The sequence below is a fragment of the Pelophylax lessonae genome (genome assembly GCF_965119305.1).
Source record: "Pelophylax lessonae genome assembly, chromosome: 6".
NCBI classification, from domain to species: domain Eukaryota; kingdom Metazoa; phylum Chordata; class Amphibia; order Anura; family Ranidae; genus Pelophylax; species Pelophylax lessonae.
The window spans coordinates 17,460,579-17,473,411 of NC_138773.1; the positions used below are offsets into that span (position 1 = coordinate 17,460,579).

At 44.7% G+C, this 12,833-nt stretch overlaps 1 protein-coding gene across 1 annotated transcript in view; it reads right to left on the reverse strand.

The window, feature by feature from the left end:
• Positions 1-6,452: 6,452 nt before the first annotated feature.
• The window catches only part of LOC309558457 (uncharacterized protein), a gene marked incomplete at its 3' end in the record, with an annotated part of 116,326 nt that continues 109,945 nt past the window's right edge, over positions 6,453-12,833 (reverse strand). The window contains exons 4-5 of the mRNA XM_082261529.1: positions 6,877-7,008; positions 6,453-6,481 (exon numbers count right to left, since the gene is read on the reverse strand). Coding sequence (XP_082117655.1) covers positions 6,453-6,481; positions 6,877-7,008 — 161 coding nt within the window. The remainder of the gene's footprint in view (positions 6,482-6,876; positions 7,009-12,833) is intronic.

Sequence of the window (12,833 nt, forward strand, 5' to 3'; positions counted from 1 at the left end):
GCAGGGACACCTAACATCTGCCAAGACCCCCACAGTCTCGATGCTGCTGGTACAAAGGTGCCCACGCAAGGAATCCCCCAAGCGTTTGAAATTCTCCACTGTGGTGAGCTCTGGTCGTGTGTATGCCCCTCGCTGACTTCTCCGGTATGACCGGCATTTATCCTGAGGTCCTCTCTATCTATAGTTTTATGCCTCACGGCATAGTGCTCTAAGAGTTGGTTTATTTGTTTACTGCTGTCTCTACTAATATTGTTCCTGCTGCTCTATATGATGGTTTGCAATGTAATTGCTGCATTTATTATCCTGTTCTCTTCTCCCTCTCAGCGTGTGATCTCTGTGGTTGGCCGCCACCCCCAAAGGTTCAAGACCAATTCACCTTGTTTACACAAACATCGTAAGGGCTGGGCTTCTACATCTGCCACACCTGAGTCCTCGCTTTAGGAGCAGCATTCCACAGTGTACTGATCATCCATCTATAGGATTATAGATTACATCAGATATCCGTGAGAGTATTGTTAATCGGTCACTTGAATACATCTATAACCACCACAGCTCTTCTATAGGGCTATCAATTACATCATATCAGGTCATTGAGTATCTATTGGTCAGTTGCGTATACCCTATATTGATCTGTATCAACATCATGTCCGAAAGGCCGACAAGGAGAGGCCGACGCTCACAGGCCACGAAAAGAGGGCAAGCAGCCTCTGTGCCCATTGTGAAAAGCGGTGGTCACAGTCGAAATAGCGCATCCTCTGCAGGCGGGATACGCCCGTCCTTTATTTCCGGCGCTGCCTTTGCTATTCAGCCACAACATGTAGAAGAGTTGGTGGAGAGGATCAATAAGCCGTCCTCATCCTCCTCTTCCTCTGACACCCACACTCCCAGTAGTTTTCCTTCCACCGCAGCTGCCAAAGCTGCCCATTCCACAAGCTCCTTCTCCACAGCTACTCCTTCAGTCACCCCAACATCATGCACGGAGGAGTCACCTGAACTATTCGATCATAGTGTCAGTGACATGCTCCTGGAGGATGCGCAGCAATTTGAAAGCTGTGATGTTGGTTGATGAAGGGAATAACGTGAGCCTAGAGAGAGGGGGTGACAATGAAGGACAAGAAACCAGCAGTCATGTTGCCACACCTGAAGCATATTGCAAAGTTTGTTCCAATGACAAGGAGGGAGGGGATGATGAGGTCACTGACTGTACTTGGGTGCCTGACAGGATAGAGGAGGAGGGGGAGGAGGAGGAAAACACACAACTCCAATAAGGCAGGATGTGATCCAGGGGCCGCCATAGCAGTAGCCAACCTATTGCGTCACAGCACAGAGTTCCACAGGTGCAGGGTGCTGCAAAACCCCTGTAGACTCCAAAATGTTAATTAGTGTGGGCTTTTTTCAGCATCTGTGCAGTAGACCACAGCGTTGCTGTTTGCAACATCTATCTAAAGCGGATCAAGCGTGACCATAACACCAGCCGCTTGGGCACCACCTGCTTGACAAGGCATATGACAACCTGCATGGCCGTTGGCAACAGCACCTGAAAAACCTGAAGGCACCAGATAAAAACAAGCATACATCACCTTGCTACTCATCTATGATCTCTAACCCTACTATACCTCATGCCTTCTCAAATACCAGCATTGAGAGGGATGATGGTATAGGAATGAGTGGCACCGAGACTTGCACCCAATTTGCTAGAAGTACACCACTGCTTGATTTGAGCAGCAGGCAAATTTCACTACCCCAGTATTTGAACCGTAGAATGAAATACCGTCCCAGCCATCCACATGCTCAGCGTCTTAATGCTAGCTTGGCCAAATTGCTAGCATTACAGTTGCTGCCTTTTCATCTGGTAGACTCGACTCCCTTTCGCAAAATTGTGGAATGTGCTGCACCACAGTGGCAGGTCCCAAAAAGGCATTTCTTTTTGCGTAAGTCCATTTCAGCTCTCTACTGTTATGTGGAAGGTAGTGTTTTGGCCTCGTTGGACAAAGCGGTCAGTAGGAAGGTGCACATTACTGCTGACTCTTGGTCCAGCAGACATGGACAGGGATGTTACATTTCTTTCAAGGTGCACTGGGTAACTCTGCTGGCAGCTGGGAAGGATGTAGGACAGGGTTCGCTGTTGAAGCTTGTTTTGCCACCACCCCTCCAAAAAGCTGGTGCTGGTTCTGCCACATCTGGCTACTACACCACCTCCTCCTCCTCCTCCTCCATGTCCTCTTCTGCTCAATTGTCCTCTGAAGCAGCAGTGCTCCCTAAGCGTTCAAGGGGCTACGCAAGCAGTCAGGCTAAAAGATGCCATGCTGTGCTGCAGTTGATCTGTCTAGGGGATAGGAGTCACACTGGGGCAGAGATTATGTCAGCTCTGCAGGGGCAGGCTCAGGAATGGTTAAAGCCATGACAGCTTGAGCCAGGAATGGTTGTATGCGACAATGGCACCAACCTTCTCTCCGCCCTCTGACAGGGACACTTGACACATGTTCCATGCTTGGCACATGTTCTGAATCTGGTGGTGCAGCATTTGTTGAGCAGATATTTGGGCTTTCAAGATCTCCTGAGGCAGGCCAGAAGAGTCTGTGGCCATTTCCACCATTTGTTCAATGCCAGTGCTCGCTACTCTTACATTCAACGGGAATTCAACCTGCCCACCAACCGCCTCATTTGTAACATGCCCACCAGGTGGAACTCAACGTTGGCAATGCTGCAGTGGCTGCACATGCAGCAGAGGGCCATTAATCAGTACCTGTGCGAGTATGGCACAAGGACAGGGTCAGGGGTGCTTGGCTTTTTTTTGCCACGCCAGTGGCTTTTGATTTAGGATGCATGCATCGTCCTGTAACCATTTGAGGAGGCCACAAGGATGGTGAGCCGGGATGATGCATGCATCAGTGAAACTATCCCGCTAGTCTACCTGCTGGAGCACACGCTGCATGGAATCATGGACAGGGCACTTGAGGCAGTGACATGGCCCCCTTTATGCAGATATCATTCCTGCAGGGCCACAAAACACACAGGACGAAGAGGAGGAGGAGGATGAGGATTTCGGCAGCATGGATGTAGAGGATAGCATACAGCAGTCTTCAAGGGAAGGTTTTGATTCCCCAGAAACCCCAGAAGTTGTATGTGGTTGGGGAGAGGTTGCTCCTGCTGACAATGTCATCCTTAGTGACCCAGAGGACTCAGAAGCTCATGCCTCCTCCAACTTACTGTATGATGCATGGGCTACCTGATTCTGCAAAGCCTGTGAAAGGACCCAAGGATTCATGCTATTAAGGAGAGGGATAATTACTGGTTGGCAACCTTTCTTGATCCACGTTACAAGGGTAAAGTTGCAGAGCTCATCCTGCCTTCGCAGAGGGAGCAGAGGATGAAACATCTTGAGGAGGCCTTGAAAACAATTTGTGTACCACCTTTTCAGACACTGGGAGGTCAACATTCTCTGGACGTGTGTCTGAGGCATCGTTCAGCCAAAGGAGGAGCAGTGGAGAAGTGGAGTGGCTGATCGATGCCTTTAAACAGTTCTTTTGTCCTCAGCAGCACCCAGGGCTGTTAGGTTTAAGCAACCATCAGCAGCGTCTCCATCATATGGTGCATGATTATCTAGGCACAAGAGCAGACGTAGAGACCTTTCCAGCTGAGCATCCACTGGCTTACTGGGTTTTGAAGATGGACCACTGGTCAGAACTTGCTCAATATGCAATGGAACTACTGGCCTGTCATGCTTCCAGCGTGCTTTCTGAATGGACATTCAGTGCTGCTGGAGGTAGCAGAACCCTATGCCTGCTCTAATGAAATTATTTGCAGGCATAGGGCTTCGCTCCTATCACACCTATATGTGTGTATGTGTATAAATACATATAAGTGTGTGTGTATATATACCCCTATACAGAAGTTCAGATGTTATGCCTGCCTCCAAAGACGCCCAAAAAATGTCCAAAAAAACGCCTGCAACAAAAACGCCCAGGTGTGTTGTTGAAGGCATTTTTTTTGGGCGTCTTTGGAGGCAGGCATAACATCTCAACTTCTGTATAGGGGTATATATACACACACATATATGTGTTTATACACATACACACATATAGGTGTGATAGGAGTGAAACCCTATGCCTGCAAATAATTTCATTAGCGCTGGCATAGGGTTCTGCTACTTTCACACCTATATGTGTGTATGTGTATATATACATACATGTGTGTGTGTGTGTGTGTGTATATATACCCCTACACAGAAGTTCAGATGTCATGCCTGCTTTCAAAGACGTCCACAAAAAAAGCCCAATAAATGCCTGCAACAAAAATGCCCAGGTGTGAAAGTAGCGAAGCCACTATCCTGCTGTACTGCAATTCTAATACAAACAATCTTTTTTCTATGGCGGTCACCCTGACATGGAAGAGTTTGGTCACCCTGCCATAACAGTCAGAGTCAGTTAACCCTACACTACACTACAGTCACCCTGACACTTAACACTTTCCCTACAAAAAACTAGATTATTAAATCTAACTATAGTGGAAAATAGTACCCTAACTACACTAGATATCCCTTTCCTCACACTAATAATTGCTAAATGACACTTTTGAAGCAGAAGTAACAGAACTGCTTCCACTCTTTTCCACATTTCCCACAGTTATATACTGGGGGGCGTATTCACTACTGATTGGCCTCTGGACCCCCTAGTCACTCCAATCACATTCCTAGCATCCTCCTGCCCCCTCAATTGGCTTTTACTGATGGTTCTGGTCCAATCACGGGCTTTTAAAGCACAGTTCCTGTCCCATTGCATTTTGGTCGGTTCTGGTAGCCGAATTCTGAACTTTTTCAGCAAAAAGTTCGTAATTCGGCCGAATTTGGAACAGTCAATGTTCGGGTCGAACCGATGGTCGACCCAAACTATTCGATCATCCCTAATGAGGATACGGATGGATGATCTTTAGTATCTTCTTACCTATGCACTTTTTAATAGAGATCTAAGGTGAGCACCTACTCACAAGGGGGTGCACGGTTGGCTGTCTACTGTGACACTCTGGTCACTCATCCCTGGGAGCACAGATCACTTTATATTGGTTGAATCACGATTTTTGGACTATATTTATTAATATTTTTCAGCACTACTATTCAGGATTTTCACTGGACTTTCTTTGTAATCTTTGCACTTTTATGTGATTTTACATATTTATATTGGCACTATTGGCACTTTAATGTTATATGCTATTTCAATCTGCTGTTTTTCTGATTTTTATATGCCATTTTTTCACGCGTTGCAAGTTTTTATGATCATTTATGTTATTTGCGCAGCACTGTTTATTTATTCTAATAGGTACAGTTCCTGTGCCCGGCAAGAGTAACTGTGAGGGGTTACGGTCTTGAGGCACCACCAACCACCAAGGCCCAATTTTTCTGCACCCGTATGACAAGTACATGCAATTTGATATTTGTATGTATATTTGTATATGACATTTTTTACTTTAGAAATGTCCGTATTGCTGCAGCAGGCTACATACATCGTAGAGATGCGCTACTTTACAGGCACATTCAGGGGACCCCCCAGGCACGATATTTGAAGGAATTTTCCATTTTTATAGTTTCACTTTAAGCCTCATTAAAATCAGTGCTTCTGTAAAAACTATCGTTTTTCAAAACTTTTTTTTTCATTGCTACATGTTCCCCAGGACAGTACCCGGACCCCCATACACTTTTTTGGGGCAATAACTTGAATTTAAGCCTTCAAAAGGAGGCCGTTTGATTTTTGAGGTTTGAGTCCCATAGACTTCAATGGGGTTTGTTTATTCAAACAAACTTTTCCTCTGTTCGCTGTGTTCTAGTGCGAACCAAACGGGGGGTGTACGGCTCATCACTACCCACATGTTCTATAACAACACCTTTTGTTTTATAACTGTCAACTGTATGACATCTGTTCTATGTATGTTACATACAAATTATGAAATAAAAAAAAGCATACATAGTTACATAGTTACATAGTTTGTGAGGTTGAAAAAAGACATCAGTCCATCCAGTTCAACCTATGATGTGTGTGTGTGTTTGCTGTTAACCGTACATTGTATACCCCTGTATCCCATCTAATAGTTTTTTGAAACTATCGATGCTCCCTGCTAATACGACTGTTTGCGGAAGAGAAATCCCTATCCTTACTGCTCTGACAGTGAAGAACCCCTTACGTATTTTAAGGAAATAGGAAATAAAATCATTTTTGCAAGACAATATTGATGAAAGAAAGCATAGTTTTTCCTCCAAATACAAAGTATGTTTTACTTAAAGTAATGACAAGATTTTTTCCCAAATAAACAGGCCTGTAATGAAAATGGAAAAATCTCTCTCCTCCAGAGGAGTTATAAAGACTTGAGACCTGAAGTGGTTCAGCAACAACATTTTTTAAAGTGTATGTATAGTCATTTTTTTTTTCCTTTGTCTGGTCTTTCTGGTCTTTTTTGCTGTGTTATTGCTTGGGAGATTCAGCAATTCCATCTAGAAATGTTACAGTTGTTAATAAATAAGCAAGGATAAATCTTCAAACTGTGACCCAAGGGACAACCCTTCCCTACTCTAACCAAAACTAAAGAAAAAAGTTTTAGCTACTCATGTACTTCAGGTATTTAGTAATACGCATGCATGCTAGTGTGGAAACCAGCTAAATTATTTAATAGTCATCCAGATTCTATCCAGCACATGTCTATACAGACTAATTTTAACTTCAATGTTTCTCCCACCTTCCTGAAAGAAGATTTTGCCTTTGTCTCTGCCACAGCCAGAACTATTTGAATGCAGGTCAGGCAAACACCAGTGGAAGCATTTCAAAAACATATACTGTTCTTTGTTGGTTAGTCAGAGAGATTATTTAGTTAAATTTGCAAGGAACCGACCTTGAACATGATATGGTTCAGCATTTTTTGTTGTGGTGGCTTCCAAAGTTTGGACAGCCTCAGGTCTTTGCTCTTTAGTTGTAATTTTCTTCTCCATGCTGGTAGATTGACTTGAATGTTCTGACTGCTCATCTGTTGAAAAAATGTGCATTATTCCAGTTAGAACCAATGAAGCTAAATTCATCATATGCTGCAAAAACATAATAAATTACTTCTGTAAGGTAGACTGACAATGAATATAAACCCAAATTAAATATTATTGTCACAATAGATGTTCATGGTATGATTATTATTATTATACATTTCTGGCTGATCCTTTATTAAAGGAAACCCCTGCTGAGATAACTATGGTGGATAGCAATCATCATTCTGGAGTTATAGAAAAAAAAAACTCAAAATCTCCAAAAAACTCTGTTCAGCAGACCGCTGGGAGATGATGCCAGAAGAAGCTGTCCTAGCTCCAAAGAAGATCCACAGCACAAAACAAGATCTGCTGCATACCAGATTGTTCCAAAGATAGTAAAGAAATTTACAGCACAGTACGCAATACAGAAGAGAACCTCAACTGGGGAATGGGGAACTCCTCACTGATATGTATCACCCATAGTTGGGCTTAGTAGTAGAGATCCTTCCTGAGGTGACTATTTCAGGAGTTGCCTGAATGTCAGAGTGATCCACTTTTATTTTTTTGTAAAAAGTTTTATTATGCAACACAAGTTCACAAACAGTGCCAGAATAGACAGTACAAATCTCAATCAGAAAGGTATCAAAAGGCATACACAAAAACAACAGGCTTGATCATTATCTGTATGATAGGAAGTTACCCTCCCATAAAATCACCCAATAACACCATGGTTAACACCATTCTCTCACAGATCCAGAGAGACCATTTCCAATCCCCCAAAAACAAAAAAAGCACAAAAACAATAACAGAGTGTGACCATCTCTTGTAATAACCAATAATAGTGTGTTGATCCTTTAAAACAGAACCTCAGCGTCCATCTTGAAACAAAAGTGTTTTTTCCCCCCTTTTAAATTTAGGAATAATCCAGGGGAGCAAACCCACCCTCTTGTATTCCATCTAGTGTGCAATACCAGAATCCCTATCCAGATCCTTTAAGCATACTCCCATCCTCTCAGGGCTATTTGGGTATATCTCACACATCCACCCCTCCCTCCAAAGTGTCAGTAGAATCCACCCATCTATACCAGATCTTCCTGAACTTCTTGGGGGATCCTCTCGCCTCGTACGTCATGCGATACATAGAAATATCAGCATTAACCACCCTCATCCACATTGCCAGCGTCAACCTTTCAGTGTGTATCCACCTCGTTGCTATGAGTTTACGCACACAAAAGAAGAGAATGCGGAGGAAGAGCTGCGTAGCCATGTCCATCTCCTCACTCTCAATAATTCCCAGAAGACATATCAAGGGGGAGCACACATTAGGAAGGCCAAACTTATCAGCTATGAACTCAGTCACTTGCGACCATAATGGCCTCACCCTAGGGCAGTCCCACACCATGTGAAGAAACATCCCCTGAGCTATTGAGCATTTATGGCAAGATGCAGCATCCCTTTTATGCATTAGAAATACGTGTACAGGTGCATAGTACATCTGATGTAAAAATCTCAACTGAATCATCTTATCCATAGAATAGATCACAGTAATAAGGTATGTTTCAAGCACCTCTGTCCACATTTCCTACGACAACTCCGGCACAATAGTCAGCCATCTAAAACAAGAAAGAGCTGCGCTTGGAACAATCAATTCAATAAAAGCGAATAAAAAAGATATATTTAAAAAACTAAAGCCCGGTACACACGTACCGATCGTCGGCCAAACGATCGGCCGTCTTTTGTCCAGGGCTGTCATGTCTGTTGAAAACTGCAAAAGACTGCACACGAATTTTGTCGGCCAACAGCAGCCGACTGCAGAAGTGATGTCATGTGATGGTTAACTTTCCGTGTGTTTTTTCTTTTCTGAGCATGCCCAGTCACGCAAATCTGCTGATTGTCGGCTGAATTCTGTACTGACTGGCGAACAATCGTCCGTTCCGGTGTTGGCCAACAAAAATTTTAATGCCTACACGACAGACTCTTTTCGGCCGAAAGTGCGCTGTCAGCTGTCGGAAGTATCATACAAACAAGCCTACAATCGGCCGATCGGTCGTCAGCCGAATATTTACGGCCGACAATCTGTACGTGTGTACGGGGCTTGAGACAACAGCAGCTGCACATATGTCAGGATATAAACATACACAATAATAAAAACAATATAAAGTAATAGGTGCAGCGCTAGAGAACAAGCGTATAAAAGTTCCAAAAAATCTGTGTGTAGTCCTATTCGGTTTAAATCAGCAAATGTCTGTGATTCCAAGATGGTATTGCTGGGTTAAACATATCACCACCATCAGATGTCACCAATCACACTGACCCTTACCGTCAGGCTGATAAGACTGCACCAGATAAATAATCTCCACGCTGGTTGATCCAAACTTAACCACAGATCTCCATAAGTTCTCAGGAACATGAATGGCAGATGAGTCACAGATCCTCATATGGCCCCAAAAATAGTGAAAAGGCTCATAGTGCAGTAAGTTAAATTAAAGTAGTGCTTTATTAACCACTTGCCGACCGCCGCACAACTATCTACGTCGGCGGTCAGCCCCTCACAGGCAAAGTGACGTAGGGCTACGTCACTAGCTTGTGAGGTTCTAGGGAGCGAGCGCGCGCCGCCGGAGGCGCGCTCCCGCGTGGTCACGGACCCCCCCGCGCGTGTGACCAGCGGACCCGATGTCCGCCGGTCACTCTGCGATCGGCGGGGGAGAGGGAGAATGTCAGGCAGCTTGTGTAAACAAGCCACCTGTCATTCTCCTCGCTGTAAAGACACTGATCACACAGATCTAGTATGTAGAACCATTGATCAGTGTCCTTACAGCTCAAGCCACAGCCAATCACAGTAGAAAGCACGCCCCTAGGGATACACACAGCCCCTCCCTCCCAAATAAAGTTAACCCCTTCACTACCAGTGTATTTTTACAGTAACAGTGCATATATATAGCACTGATTACTGTAGAAATGTCACTGGTAACCCCAAAAGTGTCACAAATGTCAGTCAAGGGTCCGATCTGTCCGCCCCAATGTCGCAGTACCGCAAAAAAATCGCAGATCGCCGCCATTACGCGTTAAAAAAAAAAACAACAAAAATGACAAAAATCTTTCCCTTTGTTAGTAAACGCGATAACTTTTGCGCAAACCAATCAAAATACGCTTTTTGCGATTTTTTTTTACCAAACATAGGTAGCATAAAACAAATTGGCTGAAAATGTTAAAAAATTTTGATTTTTAAATTTTTTGGGGGGGAAATTTCATATAAAAAAATGTGAAAAATATTGCTATTTTTGCAAAATTGACGCTCTTTTTTTGTTTATAGCGCGTGATCAAAAAATCGCACAGGTGATCAAATACCACCAAAAGAAAGCTCTGTTTGTGGGAAAAAAAGGACGCCAAATTTGTTTAGGTACAGCGTCGCACGACCGCGCAATTGTCCGTTAAAGTCACGCAGTGCCGAATCGCAAAAATCTGATTTTTGTAAGATCTTACCGTAAAATCCTTTTCTCTTAAGCTCATTGACAGACGTAGTCTTCTTAATTCATAAGAACTGGGTTATGCTGTCTCCGCAGGAGTAGGACTAGGCAGAAAGCAAAAAACGTTCTGGCTCCACCCAAGGGGCAGTCCCAGAGGGTATATCCTCTTCCTGTCTGCTACAGAGAATCAGTTCTGTTATAAAGCAGTAATAGAGAATTTAACCCAACCCAACTCAATGATAGAGGGGCGGGTACTACGTCTGTCAATGAGCTTAAGAGAAAAGGATTTTACGGTAAGATCTTACAAAAATCCGATTTTCTCTGTCGCTCATTGACAGACGTAGTCTTCTTAATTCATAAGAACTGGGACATCCAGAAGCAGTGCCACAAATGAGGGGTGGGATTGACAGAAATCAAAATCCAATCTAGAAGGCCCAACCGGAGCCAACCAGAAGTATCAAAGGACTCATCGAGTAAACAGATGAGACCTACCCAACAAACCCTCGAGGTAGACCAACAGTCTCCTCAAACAGTGACCTGCAGGAACCTTGCGGCCAGAAGAGGCATCTGACGATGCCATCACATAAACCTTATACAATATTGTAAAGGTATGAACCGACGACTAAACAGTCGCCTTGAAAAACCTGAACCACTGACGCCTGATGGCGGAAGGTCCAGGAAACTCTAAGCGCCCGAGTAGAATGCGCCTTAACAGGGAACGGGGGATCCCGACCCTTAGATAAAATAAGCCTATACCACCGTCTGTCTGATCCATCTAAAGATGGTCGCAGCAGAACAGGCAACCCCTTCTTAGGGCCATCCGTGATCACAAACAGTGAATCCGTCTTACAAATTGAATCCGTAGTATTCAAATATATCCTGATCGCCCGAACTACATCCAAGGAATGCAACACAATTCTCGAGGATGATAGGGCTTAGGACATAGGAAAGACAATACAATGTCCTCATTCAAATGAAACTTTGAAACCACCTTAGGAAGGAAGGATGGATTCGGATGAAGAACAACCTTATCCCTATGAACCACCAGATCTGGGGAACAACAGGATAATGCAGCCAGTTCTGACACCCTGCGTGCAGAAGTGATAGCCACCAAGAAGGCTACCTTCTGGGATAAAGTAAGCAAGGGAATCTCCCTGATATTTTCAAAGGGAGGTGTCTGAAGAACCGACAGCACCAAATTAAGATCCCAGGATGGTAACGGCGCGCGCACTGGCGGAGCCAGATGTCGCACCCCCTGGATGAAATTCCGCACCAAGGAGTAGCCAAAACCTTCTGAAAGAAGATAGCAAATGCTGAAACCAGACCCTTGATAACACTCAAGGCCAGCTTCTGCTCAACTCCCTGTTGCAGAAAAGCCAATATTCGGGCTACCGAATAAAGATGTAGAGGGAACCCACGGGATTCACACCACACAATATAAGACTTCCATGTACGATGATAATCTTTCTGGAAGTCGCTTTCCTTGTTTTAACTAAAGTAGGAATAACTGAAGCTGACAATCCCTTGTCCTTCAGCAGCTGGGTCTCAATAACCAGGCCGTTAAAGCCAGCGATCGTAAAGCAGGATGGAAGATCAGTCCCTGCAACAGCAGATCCTCCGTAAGAAGGAAGTCGCCAAGGAACGTCTGTGACCAGCCTGACCAGGTCGGCGTACCAGGCCGACTAGGCCAGTCCTGATCTGCCAGGATAATTGGAATTCCCTCCACCTCTATCCTGCGAAGAAGCTTCGGCAGTAACTTGAGAGGAGGGAAGTAGCTGATACTGCCCCCACGGGGTGATCAGCATGTCTGCGGTGTCTGCTAGAAGATCGTGGGAACGAACCACAAACCTCCGCACTTTCCTGTTGAGCTGAGATGCCAACAGCTCCCATTCGAAGTGCCCCAACGGGGGCACAGTAGGTGGAATATCCCTGGATGAAGAGATCATACCCCTTGATCCAGAATCTGACGGCTGAGAAAATCTGCCTGCCAATTCACCCCCGGAATGAATACCGCAGAGAGAGCTGGAACATTTGTTCCACCCAACGAAGAATACTGGCCACTTCTATGGCCGCCAGGACACTCCTGGTGCCCCTTTGATAATTGACATAAGCAACTGCTGTGGCATTGTCCGACTGGATCTGAACCGGGCTGCCCTGGAGCTGCTCGGTCCAGTGAATCAGACAAAGTCTGATCGCTCTTAGTTTCAATACATTATCGGTAACCTGGACTCTTCCAGGGACCAAAGCCCCTGAGCCGAGAATTTCTCCTCACCCGGATAGACTGGCATCCGTGGTGATAAGCGTCCAAATATTGGTAAGAATGACTTCCCCTGGCTGAGCATCGGAGACCGAAACCACCAGACCAG